Here is a 13,615-nt window from a genome sequence, read left to right as displayed (position 1 = left end):
GTAAATATTCAAATATTTAATTGTACTCTAATACATAATCGATGTGAGATTTATGACTGCTCTTTGAACTTGTGACACTTGGCATATTTTAAAATGAATAGATAGAATTGTGATTTGATGACTATAAGTTGGACACTAAAGGGCTCATATTCTATCCTACGGCTAAGAAACATATGAAGATGTGCAGCTTTGGTCTAGAAGAAGAAGAAGAAGAAGCATTAAGTGAAAAAAATTTACAAAGGGCAAATGTGTATACTTAGAATGTACAGATATGAGTATAGTAGTTGTGGTATTATAATGCAGTAATGCAGCCAAACTATCCTTCAACGAATGGAAGGCTCTTGAATCTTCTTGGGTGGGCACAATCTGATTGTGTCCACCCAATCTTCAGTTTCTCATTATCATAGACGACCAATTGCCCCCGTAGCGATATGTCTGTAAAGGTCAAAAATAAGAAAAAAGAAAGAAAGAAAGAAAAAGTAACAAACAAAGAAAAGGAAATTCTAACAAGAAGTGGGTTTTATACAAAAATACAACAAAAAACTATGCCTGCCCATAACTACAGTTTATGTTCTTTAACAAGAGGGAATGGCAATGCATATATACAGACACATTCCCAAATCAGATTTACAAGTTCCCCATGTTAATTACTAAGGAGGAAAAGAATGAAGGTGCCCTTCATTTGTCTGATAGAGAAACTGACAAAGAAACTCCGATAGTTTCGGTGGTTGGAATAGATATTGATAGATTAAGTTTGAACTTTGAAGTGAGACTTGACCGATGTAACACATTTTGTACATTAGAAGGCATTGGATTTCAAAGATTAGGCTAGGATCTCATGGAATTGAAACATTCTCAAAACAAGGACTGGGCTTACAGAGAACTCATGAACCAAAATAATATGAAGAATTAAAAGGTTTTGATGTACCAAACTTACCTCCAAGTATAATTGTTGATCCATCATGTACTTTGCTTCCATCCAGGATGCCTAAGCAGACATTACCTTTTTTCTGCAAAACAGGAAATTACATCAAAATGGGCTTCCATCTTCCAGAGTACACTAACCTGTACACTGATGATCAAGTTGTTGGGGAAGTCCTTACACTAATGATCAAGTAGCCTTCTGGAGGAATATGAAACCTCTTGGAAATAATCCACCATTTACTCCCAAATTGAAGGGTTAAAGTCTTGAAGAACTGCTTAACATCCTTGATAGATCTGCATCCACAGAGAAGCAACTTTTAGCAGATGGTTAATTTCTTTAAAGTAATGACACATTAGAAACAGTATCTTGCTAACATATGTGCTGGGAATCAGGTGCCCCCAAACAGGCAACTTAATGAAACAGCTGTTTTTCACTAAACTCATGCAATTAATTTATTGACCAAGCTTGCCGGAGAGTTTTGACTACAACGGTCTTTAAATATTTGAAAAAACTACTTTCAAGAATAAGTTTTAGAGCCACGGAGAGCAAATTATATTTCTTCCACAACTATTCATGCTACATAACAAAACACAAATCAAAAGCATCCTTAGAATTGGAAGACTATTGAGCCAAACATAAAAAACCTCCTGCATCCCCTTGCTTTGTCACATAGTATCTAAACAAGCATGTTAGTATCACGGGAATGTTAGATGTTAAATTGTTTCTTTGGTGTGTCCCATTGCTTTTAAGTGGTTGTGATGAAAGGTTAAAATGGGAAAATTAAACAAATATGTTACCTTTCAGTAGTGACAGTCAAGTTGGAACAATGTTAAATGGAAAAGGGACAACTATGAGTAACAGAGAATGGGCAGAGCTCCACAGAAAGGAGATGAGTATCAAATACAATATCAACTGCTTTTAGTCCAAGGAGGGCCGATAGAACCTATCTAGCTGCTAAATGGGGTAGATTTGAGTGTTTATAAGTGAGGTTAGAAGAGAGCGAATCCAGTGAGCAAAATGATACAATTATTGCCACCCAAAAAATGCTCATTATTGTATTTTTTTTTTCTTCTCTTTCTCAGTCAGAAACTCATGTGCGTACAAATTCCAATCTACTAGGCAAAAGAATCTACAGCTTTAACCTGGATTAATAAGAATAAAATGATGAAATAACTCTATGAATATGTATGGAGAGACAAAATTTTGTGCAAACAGATTAATCTCTCAAAACTAAAATGATTTATCTCTATGTAACAACTGGAAGCATTAAAAGGTCAATGCATGGAGAAAGTCATAAAAGAGTTAGAATGACCATTTCCAAAGATGATAATCATGTTCAGATGGTAGTCCATGTGATGTGATTGTGGTGGTAGTGGCAAATGCAAGTGCAAACTTTTTAGCTTGATAAAATCAATAGTTTAAGTACTAAATAAAAGAAAAAAATCCGTCTCTCCATTTCATCTCTATACAAAAGAGAACCAATTGCCACCTTTCTTACGCAAGCATTTCAAATACAAGTGCAATGATATAGTAGTACTGTCGAAATTTTTGAGCAAAGCCCCCTAAATACAGGAAAATCAATAAAAATATAAGTTGTGGGAACCAAAATGCGTTTCTTTGCTTCTATCCTTAGAAAAAGAAATAGAAATAGCCTATGTTAAAATTTTCTCCACAGCAAGGAAAATATGATGAGAAAAATGTACCTAACTAAAACAACAACAGATATGCTACCTGATAGGAAATGGAGCTTGCCAGCACATTGGCAGTGTTGTATCTGCTACATCTTGGATAAATCCCACCTCGGAAACCTCGCTAAGCTGCATCAAGCATCAAATAGTTGATATCATCAGTTGGCAATCCTTTCTAAAAAAAACGACTATATAACTTTCAATCAAGCTCAAGATGGAAATGCATACAGAAGCAACCAATTCGGCATATGCTTGTTTCATGAAGTACGTATAAGAACTGCCACTGTCAAACACAACTCTTCCAATGCTGCTATGTTGTCTGCCTAAACTGAGGGAGCTACTTCCATAATTGAGTTTCACAATTTGTGTGTGGTAAAATTCTCTGAAGGTAAGATAAAATCAAGAAATAGAAGTAAGAAGTCAAAGCTGAAGTGGACCTAAACAGCAGGATGAGGAATTGCAGAAAACAAATGGAGAAGGGAGGGGCAATGATTGGCAAATATACATGATGCAAAAATTTAGGAGAAGAGAATAAATGAAGGAAGGAGGGGCAATGATTGGCAAACATACATGATGCAGAAATTGTTAAATCAAGTGACTGCACAAAGCTTTTCCAAGAAACTGGTCAAAACTAGGGCAGAAGCTGATTTTGACATGTATATTAAATAGCATCTATCATTGTAAGGATATATATATCCAAAAATAACCTTTCTTACTAAGTACTGAAGAGTGGAATAGTTAAGGTGGATAGGCTTTTGTAGATTAGGTTGAAATTTAGCATCAACTTCTGCCCTTTGTTTTTTTGGCCTTGTCAAAAAACATTGAATTAAATCATTTCTGCAAAAAATTACAAATCAAAAGATCATTCTGTACTATCTGAATCCTTCAGATATGAATTTCCCATGTCGACATTGAAAACTAGTAAATGCCTCAAGGAATCACAAACAAGAAGCAAATTTCCAGAGATTTCTACTTACGTTGAAGGGCTTCCAAGCATAGGGACCCATGACATGCCCCAGTTTGGTACAAAATCATCACCTAAGAACATATATCCAGAAGCACCAACATCTGTTGCAAGGCAATGACCGACCACATTGTTAATGATTCCCTTGCTTGCCAATTGAGAAGGCAGACTAACTTTAGCCCTGCTTAGTCCAAGAATTCCATCTGTCTTTGACAGAGTGTTCAAAAGTATGCCTTGCTGATCATATGCACACCTGAAGACAAATAAATAAAAAATTTATTCACACATTGGCTGGAAGAATTGATAGATAAAATACTCAGCAGTCCAGTACGTATAGGAAGTTTTGTGAGAATTGTTACCCAAAAACAACATCTAAGTTGGTAGTTGATCCATTTGCAGTCACTAGGTGAAGTTCATCTCTTGCAAGAACCCCCAGGGAGGAGCTACGATCAGCATATTCAATCTCGTAGTCACACTGTTGACAGGTTTCACAATTTTGAGGCTTTTGATTCTTCTGTACCTCAGTGCACATCAAGTCCTTGGACGCTACAATATTTACTCTTGTGGGTTTGTATAGAGGATTTGCTCCCTACATCAACTGTATCCGTTAGAGTATAGATGATCCCTATCGCCAGAATGATAAAAAAAAAGAAAAGGCTGAATTACATCATTTACAGGGTCTGTTCTTCTCTGATGGCATTATATTAATAAAAGCTTATTTTCCCTCCATCTAAAATTTGTTTTAAGTGTTTTCTTTGCTCAATGTAGTGACGGTACACTTTTAATAATAAAATTGACAGAAATCGCTAACACTTCCATTTTGTTAATATATTGCAATACTTGCCTTCTAGCCCTATGGTCAATTAAAGGAAAATTCAAGAAATACAATCATGTAAGATACCATTTTGAGATGAGTGGGGGATTTGGTAGAGGTCCTAAGTGTGAAGCTTAACATTCCCCTCTTGTAGTAAAAGAGATATTAAAGAGATTTTTAACACTGTTAACCAAACCAAACAAACTAAAAGCCCTGACAAAAAAAGGGAAAGGAGAGGTGAAAGAGGGAAAAGCAGGATAAATATATTTCTTTGGTATATCTGCTCAATAAACAAAAGGAAGGATGAAAATTTGTGAAAGAGTTTAAAAATACTATTAGACTCAATAAGCCAAGGAGCAATGAGGCATTTGTTTATCAGCTAGCAATATGCTTCTAGAATGATTACTAATGGTCACTTACAGATCCCATCAGTATATTCACAACCATAAAGACTAGTAAGTAGTGAGAAATGTGTTACCTTGGCACAACTGGAGCAAGGAGCATCGCATTGTATCCATGTTAAGTCACTTCCAGTATCAATATCAAGAAAATAACGTCTTTGCGGATTCCCAACAAGCATGTATGTGAAGTACAATCTGTAACATTATTAAAATCCTAGTTAAGAAAATGAAACATTAAGCATATGATACAAGTTACTTCTAACATTGGGTAGTTGACAACATATTACAAAACCCACAATCACCCCCATTTTGTATCTCTGTAGTCAATCTTTGATGGAACTACACAAGCACTATCATTGCAGAAATATTTTCTTTTCTAATCTTTCAGTGAATGGTAACTCTTCAAGACAAGCATTATCTCTGAACTGCAGGATCTATTACTAATGCCACTGTTTCTATCTTTGCAACAGAAATGCCCAAACATGCTCTGCAATTGGTTTGAGCACTTATATAACCATCTTTCTAAATTGTAGTTGCAGAAGACAGGTTAAAACAAATGGTAAAGAGTTTATGCAGGAAATTTTAAAAAGAGAAAGCATGTCAACATTACTTCTATTTAGTGTTGAAAATGCAAAATACTGCTTATCAAAACAGTGAATAATTATTATAGATATGGAAGGAGGAAGCATTCTTACAATTCCCCTAATGACTGAATCCAACAAAAGTAATCTAATGATATGGAGTAAGGCAATTACATTGGTATCCATGGCTCTCAAATGAAAAACAAAGTAACATATAAAGTTGTCTGCAATTATCCAACACAGATTCTAAGGCTTCACAATTTGCACCTTACCACAAGTAGCACAACAAGCAAAAACTTGAATTGCTATAAAATGGACATCTATCTCTCAAGTTTCTAAGACAAAAACATAAAGAAATAAGTTAGAGAAGTAGCAAGAGTTACACAATGCATACCCGTCCGGATAAACATTGCCCCTAACAGGCAAAATAGTACCGGATGAATCAATTACAGCAGCATTAGAAGCCACCAATTTGTTGATCTTCTGAGTTCCTGTTGCACCACCTTCAACTGAAGCTACCAAATTCTCCTTATCAACATCCACAAATCTCCCCAACTTGAGCTCCAAATCAGCCCCCAGTTTATGATACAAAGGGAAGATAAAAGACTGTGGCTTTTCATCATCATCATTGTTGGAATTCCTTAATTCTACAAAAGTATTAGAGAAAGCAGAACTGTAAAGAAGAAGAGCGAAAAGGGAGATACCCAGAAAGCCTAATAGCTTTCTTGGGTTATCAGAAAAGAGTCCCAAGAATGAGAATCCACGTTGAGGGTTTTGTGCTGAAGGTGGAGCTGGTGTTAGAATCTGGGTTGTTGGCAAAGTCTGTTCTTCTTCTTGTTGTTGGCGTTGTTGGGTTTGGTGAGATTGAGGAAAAACATCATTAGTAAGAGTAAAAGCTGTGATTGTTTTGCCTAAAGAAGGGTTGTCAGATGGTGGAAGAGTTATTATAACTACCCCTGTTACTTGCTGTGGCCTTTCATCAGAATCCATCTCTCTCTCTCTCTCTCTCCCTCCCCCTCTATGATTAGATGAGAAATTGAGAGTTTGGGGTGCTGGGATTTCAAGATACAACTATCTATCTGCTATGAAGGATGAATCTTCTCCATGGGGTTGAATTTGGAGATGTAGGAATACTTCAAAGAAAGTCACTCTCTATGCTAACAACAAGTCAATGTAAAATTACGTTAAGACGCGTGGAAATGGAAGGGGACTGAAATAATCGTAGTAACAACAATGAAAGTTCCGTGGAAGACCATTTAAGCTTTGACTTATATTACTTCATTTCATTCATTGGAAACAGTTTCTTTCCTTCTGTTGTTTACAAGTAATTGTGACAGATGCAAGAACACAGATTATTGAGGTTCATCTATTTCAAAAAATATGATTTTTTTTTTTATAATTTCACTTTGTTATCATAATTTTGAAATTGTATCATTTTCCATTTGGATTATTTTGGCTTTGAGTTTCAAACTTGGATTATTGTCTTTTTAATTGAGATCAAGTGTGAGTTTAATTCACTTCTAATAATAATTTTATTTTAATTTAAGTGAAATGTAAAATGAAAAGAATAAATATTTTGCTCAATTTAAGTTTTAATTTAACTTAATTTAAATTTGGGCTATCTTGAATCATAATCATATTGAGTTTCAATCAATTTAGATTTGGGTTGTGCTTTGGATTTTGTGTTAATTACTAGGTTTTAATTCTTGACTTTGTAAAGTGAATTTTGATTTTGTATGGTTAGATTTTCGATACATATATAGGAGTATATTTTCTTTTTTTTTTCTGATACCTAATATTTTTTTAAATATTTCAAAATTATTTTTCTTGATTTGTTTTTACTTTTTAATAATAAAAACTATTAAAAATCATTTTTATAAAAAATTTATAATTTTAATATACCCTAAAATCAATATAATTTTTTTTTTAAACTTTCATTAAAGTTGGAAAGAGTAATACAAAACCTTAACTTCATAGTCCTTGGATGCATTAAGTTTTAATCACTTCATATTTCTTGGTAATTTTTCTCTTTAAATTTTCTTCTACGAAATGGAAATTTTTTGTTCATACTTGATGTCTCTTCTTATAATTTTACATTATATATCTAATTTTACACTTTCAACCAAAAAGCCTTTTATTTTTAAAACTTTATATTTTAAACTCTGAATCATAAATTATAAACTTTAAATTCTAAATTCTAAATCTTAAAGGTATAGAATTTCTGATTTCTACCGGGCTTCTCTCAAGCCCCTCTCTTATTCTTCATCTGCAGAGGCATCCAAGAAGAAACTCAATTGGCCATATGTGCTTTCGAGTTGGTGCTGTACTTCACATACTTTTCTCAAGCAGGCGATAGATTGGTTTGGCATAGAGGTGACTGCTTCTCGGCAATGAAAGACCAAATTTCTCACTGGTGTCCAGTTCTTCAGGCAACATGCCATCAGGCAGCTCCCAATCAAAACAATGCACCAATTGAGCTAGAACAAATTTCACAGTAGTTAGGCCTAATTTCATTCCTGGGCACATCCTACGGCCTGCTCCAAATGGGATGAGCTCAAAATCAAGTCCTCGAAGGTCTATATTACTATCAATGAACCTTTCTGGAAAGAATTCTTCAACATTGTTGGACCAAACATCAGGGTCTCGCCCGATTGCCCAAACATTCACTAAGATCCTCGACTTTTTTGGTATGTAATATCCATCAATGGTTGTATCCTCCATGGACTCATGTGGAACTAACAAAGGTGCAACTGGATGAAGCCTTAGAGTTTCCTTCACAACCATGTCCAAGTATGTTAGTTTTGGCAAATCAATTTCCTCCACCGTTCTATAAATCCCAACAAAGCTTTGTAACTCTCGTTGGAGGTGTTGCATTGCCCTGGGGTTCCTTATGAGTTCCGTTACTGCCCACTCGATTGTGGTGGTTGTAGTGTCCAAGCCACCTGTAATTAGGTCTACTATGATAGCTTTGATGGTTGTTCGATCAACTATATACATTGGATCATCATGGGGATTCATTGGTTGATTTAACATGGTAAGCATCAGATCGACGAAATCCCTCTGTTGCTTTTGCTGTTCATGAATATTCTTCAGCTCATGCTCGTCAATGATGTTCTCGAGGGCTTTGTCGAGTGCTCCACTGGCTGCCTTTATTCGTGGTCTGAGTCCCTACATAATAGACAATGATTATCAAGAGCATTCAGTTTCATGAGTTTTTTAGTTCAATGAAAGCCCCATAGCTAAGTAATTTTGTTTGCTTGTTTTTATGGTTTAAAATTTTTGATTGCAGTGAAAACAAAGAATGACACTAACAGCTGGCCTTTTGATGGAACTAGGTTTATACTGAACCTGGCATGCAGAGTATAGCATTCTCATGTCTTCGGGGTTAGGCAGAATTATATGGAAGAAGGAAGAAAGGAATGGTTCGAGTGAAAAGGCATGTGATGCAAAGGGAAAAAGTAAAAAGTTGTTTACTTTCAATAAGCCGTACTTTGCAAAAACAAATAGTGATTCATAGGAGCCTTGGTTGATATCATTACGGGTAAAATCCTATACCTGTAGGTCGAGAGCACCAAGAAAAGGTACATAATCTGCTAGATTGAAAGCTCCTGCTAAGCTCGTAACCTCTTGGACAAGCTCTTTGAGGTTGAATTGGTCATACTTAATATGCCCTATGACCATTCTCAGAGTCATGTCTTCAATTAGCGCTCCCAACTTTTCACTGAGGTTAACCACTTTCTGTGCTGCTGCGTCTTTCTTCAAAGATTCAACCAACAAACTCACCATCTCCCTCCTCATCGGTGCCAATGATTCAATTTTCGATATACTAAGAAGTTGGACATTACACAACTTCCTGACACTGCGCCAGTACGATCCATATCCTGCGAAAGCCATGCCCTTGAAACCATATGAAAATACTTGCGCGACTTGGATTCTTGGCCTGCTTGCGAAAATGGTGTCATGTGTCTTGAGGAAAAGCTCGGCGACTCGAGGGGATGATATCACAACGGCTGGTACGGTGCCTAGCCTTATTGACATCATGGGACCATATACTTTGGCCAAGTGATAAAGGGCTTGGTGAGGAAGCTTCCCTAACATGTGTAGGTTACCGATGATCGGTAAGCCTCGTGGAGCAGGAGGCAGTCTCCGTTTTCCTCTTCCATCTAGCCGTGATGAGATGTAAGATAGAATGTAAAAGAATGAGCAGAGAAATCCAAGGACTTGGACAAGAGCTGCTGCTGAAGGAGACATTGTTGTTCAGGTAAAGGATATGCATGTCCTTACCCTGCATCTACACATTCCATGTATATAAATAGGGATGGAATGAGGATAAGTTAAAAGTCTAGAGATGAAACTAGTTGGGGAAAATCTTGACTTCTGCAACCAAATACACTAGAGTTAGGGCTGCCAAACAGCTAGTCCAAGCAATTGCGCCATAAACCAACTTGCTTAGTGTCCGCGTGAGTTGCATGCATGGTGTAATTATTAATTTTAAAATAATCTTGGACAGAATTTATTTTTTTTGGAATTTTTCCTTAATTTTTTATATTATTTATACTCTAAGCAAGTCTAATTAGAATATTTCTTTATGTGCTATTTATTTGTACACTAAATAAATTTGTGTTTAGTTGGCTATTATAAATAACTCTCTATGTTGTTCTTTATTTTCATCGAACAATTTAAATTTTTGTTTAAATCTTAGATATTTTCTACTTAATATCAAAGTCAAGTTCTAATCCTAAAAAAACTCTTTAACACAAATATCGTATTTTGAAATCATATCCGAAAAATTCACCACCACAATTTTTTTCGTTTTATTCATTTGAAACTACTTTTGCAACGTTATTATTGTTCTTTCTTAAATTTGATAAAATTTCTTTAATTTAGAAAAAAAAATTCATCATCGTCTTAAAATGAAACGTAGCTACAGACATAAATTGTGGTATAACCCATGAACTCTTTCAAAGAAGTCATTTAATAGTTAAGAGTACCAAGAATTATTTTAGAAAAAAAAAGAAAATAATGGAATAACATTATTTTATAATTATAATTATCAATCTCTTAAGTGTATATGTGGACTCATGAATATAATTGTAAAATTGTAATATTTTTCTTTTTCTTTTTTCTATTATGAATATTCTTTAATAAAAGAAAAGAAATAGGATTCCTTTTTCTTCTGTTATAAATGTGACATTAATTCTACATAACTCTTACCATTATTAAAAAAGTTAATTACTAGTTAGAAAGTTAATATATAAAAATTAAACATTATGCCTTCAGAAATTATTCTTGCAGTCGTGTCCTAGCTAGCTAACTAGGGCTGCCGACCACCAGGCAAACTAATAGAATAAAGAAGGGAAAACAAATTAAAAAGATTATCGTGGCAAAAAGGGGAAGGAAAATTGACAAGAAAATTCACTCACTTAATTTCTTTCCCACGAAACCCATAGAATTATGACAAAAAGGAGAGATATAACATCGTACGTGAAATGGCAAATAACAAATCCGTTATTTAACATTTAATGCATTAATCAATAATTGCTTCAAATGCCAACAATCAGTCTCCTCAAATAATTAAGCCACAATAGTACCTCCCATCAAATCTTTCGATTAAAATAGCATATAAAATAACTAAGGTTAAGAAAGTTAATTTAATGTTATGAATTTAAAATTTTATTTTAAATAGATAAAAAATAAAATTAATTTTTTTCATTGTGAATAAGAAATTCATGATTAATATAAAATTATTTATTAAATACCTTTAATGGTAATTTTAATTAAAATTAAAATTTATATAGATTATTTTATCAAACCGTTTATCTATAAAAAAGAGTTTATAAAAAATAAATTTATTAAAAAATTTAAACTTAATTTTAAAAATTATTATTTTTAATAAAAATTTTATAATAGCTTTTAAGTTAAATAAAATTAAGTCAAACAAACTGTAAATACATTTTAAATTCAAATTCAAGTTTTATTATACATGAATTTGGTTAACTATATATTGATTTATCTGTTATTTTTTTTATATCATTATTTGTTACGTGTCAGACGTATAAATTGTGATTATAATTTTAAATTATACTTATAATTTCATTTAAAAAATAAACAAGGCTGCCTCTTGCTTAAGAAAGTATGGTCTTTAATAGGTCTAGGTGGGGTGTGATGTTTGTCTTGTGCTGAGGGATGATGTTTTTCAAGGGGATCGGGTGGAGGGATATGGCTTTAGGGTACCTTGTGAGTGTGGGTTAAGGTAAGGAAAATCATGGTTTTCTGTAGTGGAAAAAAAAAGGGGGGGATGGGGGAGAAAGAAAGAGCGAAAAAAGAGATTAATATTTTAGTATATAACTTAGAGATAGGTATATACTTGTTTCTCGTATTTTTGTGGTGAGAAAAAAGAAAGGCTTGACTTATATGAGAAAAGAAAAGAAAAATACAAAAATAAAAAAGGGAGAAGAATGTAAAGTAGGGAAGGTGGAAACTTTGTCTTGCTTTCATGTCTATAAGCATGTGTTTTTAGCTTGGCCTCTGTAGTGAGGTTTGAGATTAAGTTGATGCTTGCTACAAGCATGTGCTTCGGCCTGGTCTTTGTATCGGGGTTGTGATTGAGTTGGTATTTGTATTGGTGCTTTGATACAAGCATATGCTTTGGTTTTTTGGAGCTGAACCTGATGCTGCTGCTGCTGTCAAGAAGGTGTTGTTTTATTGGTTTATGGGCAAAGATAGGAGCAAGAGAGGGGGTGTTGTTTCGACACCCCTCGTGCTCACATTGACCTATTCTGCTTTTCTGTGATATGGTTCCTCATGACAGATGTAGTAACATGTGAATCTAGAAAGTTAACCGATCGACATATAACAAGAGTGGTCAATAATATTTTTTAAGTATAATTAATCAGCTAAGTGAATTTATTTTTTCTAATAATATTCTAGGCTCATCATTAAAAAGAATAGATTTCAGTATATGAAGCAGATTAAGTTTGGAAGTATAATTATGTGTAAAGAAATATTAGCACTCTCACAACGCCCATTTAAGTTGATATCTAATTAATCATGTGTCATCTTTTAGCCTTATAAAATTCTAATTTCATATTTATTTTTATTTTACCTAATTGCTTTCATTAATGTGTATTTTTTTTTAAATATTGGTAACCATGAAAATTCAAACAGGTAGAAAAGAAAACTTATCTCGATTTTCTCAACATGTTGGTGAAAATCGAGAAATTTTATGAAATTTCTTTTTCTAAGTTTTGTCAACGCTCTGATAAGAATCTAAAAATTTTTTAAAAATCTAAAAGTAAATAAATTAATTATTATATAATTAATATAAAAATTATTTCAGAGTAGACACATAAAACATTTAGTTACGAGTTTTAAGTAACATTAAGAATGGCCATCCATACGGAATCGGATCTGTTTTTTGTCTTATTCATTTTACATTCTTTTATCAAGTAAACGATAAGTTGCCTTCACTAACAAAGGATTCGCCCTTGGCATTGAGTGGCCAAATTTTTCGCTCATGTCCAATTCAACAGGCAACTCCCAGTCAAAGCAATGTACCAATTGAGCTAAAATTAGATGAACAGTGATTGGGCCTAATTGCATTCCAGGGCATCCTCTACGGCTTGATCCAAATGGGGTGAGTTGGAATTCATGTCCTCGAAGGTCGATATTGTTATCGATGAATCTCTCTGGAAAGAACTCTTCAGCATTGTTTGACCATACATCTGGGTCTCGCCCTATCGACCAAGTATTTACTATGATTTGTGACTTCTTTGGTATGAAATATCCATCAATCATAATATCTTCCATGGACTCATGGGGGACTAGGAATGGTGCAACTGGATGCAACCTTAGACTTTCCTTGACGACCATATCCAAATAAGTTAATTTTGGTAAATCCGACTCTTCTACCATTTTACTCCTTCCGACCACAGTTTCCAACTCTTGTTGAAGACCAAACATCACTCGAGGATGCCTTAAGAGTTCTGATAATGCCCACTCAATGGTTGTAGTTGAAGTGTCTAATGCAGCCACAATCATATCTAACATTATGGCTTTGATGTTTGTTCTGCCAATTATGAATTTTTGCTCTTTGTCATGGGGATTCATGGGTTTATTCAACAATGAAACTATCACATGAACGAAATTTCTATGAGGTTTTTGCTCCTCACTATTACTCCCAAGTGCTTGTTCATGTTCATCAATTATTTTCTCCAAGAACTTGTCAAGGATCTTACTCAAC

General features: G+C 34.2%; 2 protein-coding genes and 1 pseudogene across 2 annotated transcripts; all 3 read right to left on the bottom strand.

Moving 5' to 3' along the window:
- Nucleotides 1–188: 188 nt before the first annotated feature.
- LOC18604105 (Eukaryotic aspartyl protease family protein) lies at nucleotides 189–6,575 on the bottom strand. Its single transcript, XM_007036438.3, has 9 exons — nucleotides 5,768–6,575; nucleotides 4,870–4,987; nucleotides 3,937–4,166; nucleotides 3,591–3,830; nucleotides 2,842–2,995; nucleotides 2,657–2,742; nucleotides 1,104–1,218; nucleotides 938–1,010; nucleotides 189–435 (listed from the first exon to the last, which is right to left on the bottom strand). The coding sequence occupies exons 1-9, from the start codon at nucleotides 6,361–6,363 to the stop codon at nucleotides 317–319; spliced, it is 1,731 nt and encodes a 576-aa protein (XP_007036500.3). The 5' UTR covers nucleotides 6,364–6,575; the 3' UTR covers nucleotides 189–316.
- A 919-nt stretch (nucleotides 6,576–7,494) lies between these two features.
- Nucleotides 7,495–9,637, bottom strand: LOC18604104 (cytochrome P450 CYP736A12-like). Its single transcript, XM_018116962.2, has 2 exons — nucleotides 8,929–9,637; nucleotides 7,495–8,541 (listed from the first exon to the last, which is right to left on the bottom strand). The coding sequence occupies exons 1-2, from the start codon at nucleotides 9,622–9,624 to the stop codon at nucleotides 7,702–7,704; spliced, it is 1,536 nt and encodes a 511-aa protein (XP_017972451.2). The 5' UTR covers nucleotides 9,625–9,637; the 3' UTR covers nucleotides 7,495–7,701.
- A 3,165-nt stretch (nucleotides 9,638–12,802) lies between these two features.
- LOC148763454 (cytochrome P450 CYP736A12 pseudogene) lies at nucleotides 12,803–13,423 on the bottom strand (annotated as a pseudogene).
- Between the last annotated feature and the right edge of the window lie 192 nt (nucleotides 13,424–13,615).

Source organism: Theobroma cacao, chromosome 3, assembly GCF_053813885.1.
Source record: "Theobroma cacao isolate CCN51 chromosome 3, ASM5381388v1, whole genome shotgun sequence".
NCBI classification, from domain to species: domain Eukaryota; kingdom Viridiplantae; phylum Streptophyta; class Magnoliopsida; order Malvales; family Malvaceae; genus Theobroma; species Theobroma cacao.
This window is presented reverse-complemented; position numbering and strand designations above follow the sequence as displayed.

What these genes read in the sequence shown, in the direction of transcription:
- LOC18604104 (XM_018116962.2), bottom strand. Translation starts at nt 9,624, where the DNA reads ATGTCTCCTTCAGCAGCAGCTCTTGTCCAAGTCCTTGGATTTCTCTGC. An exon ending in TTGGTGCTCTCGACCTACAG is followed by an intron (nt 8,542 to 8,928) that starts GTATAGGATTTT and finishes TCTATTATGTAG; the next exon opens with GGACTCAGACCACGAATAAA.
- LOC18604105 (XM_007036438.3), bottom strand. Translation starts at nt 6,363, where the DNA reads ATGGATTCTGATGAAAGGCCACAGCAAGTAACAGGGGTAGTTATAATA. An exon ending in ATGCCGAATTGGTTGCTTCT is followed by an intron (nt 2,743 to 2,841) that starts GTATGCATTTCC and finishes TGCTTGATGCAG; the next exon opens with CTTAGCGAGGTTTCCGAGGT. An exon ending in CAAGCTCCATTTCCTATCAG is followed by an intron (nt 1,219 to 2,656) that starts GTAGCATATCTG and finishes CTGTGGATGCAG; the next exon opens with ATCTATCAAGGATGTTAAGC.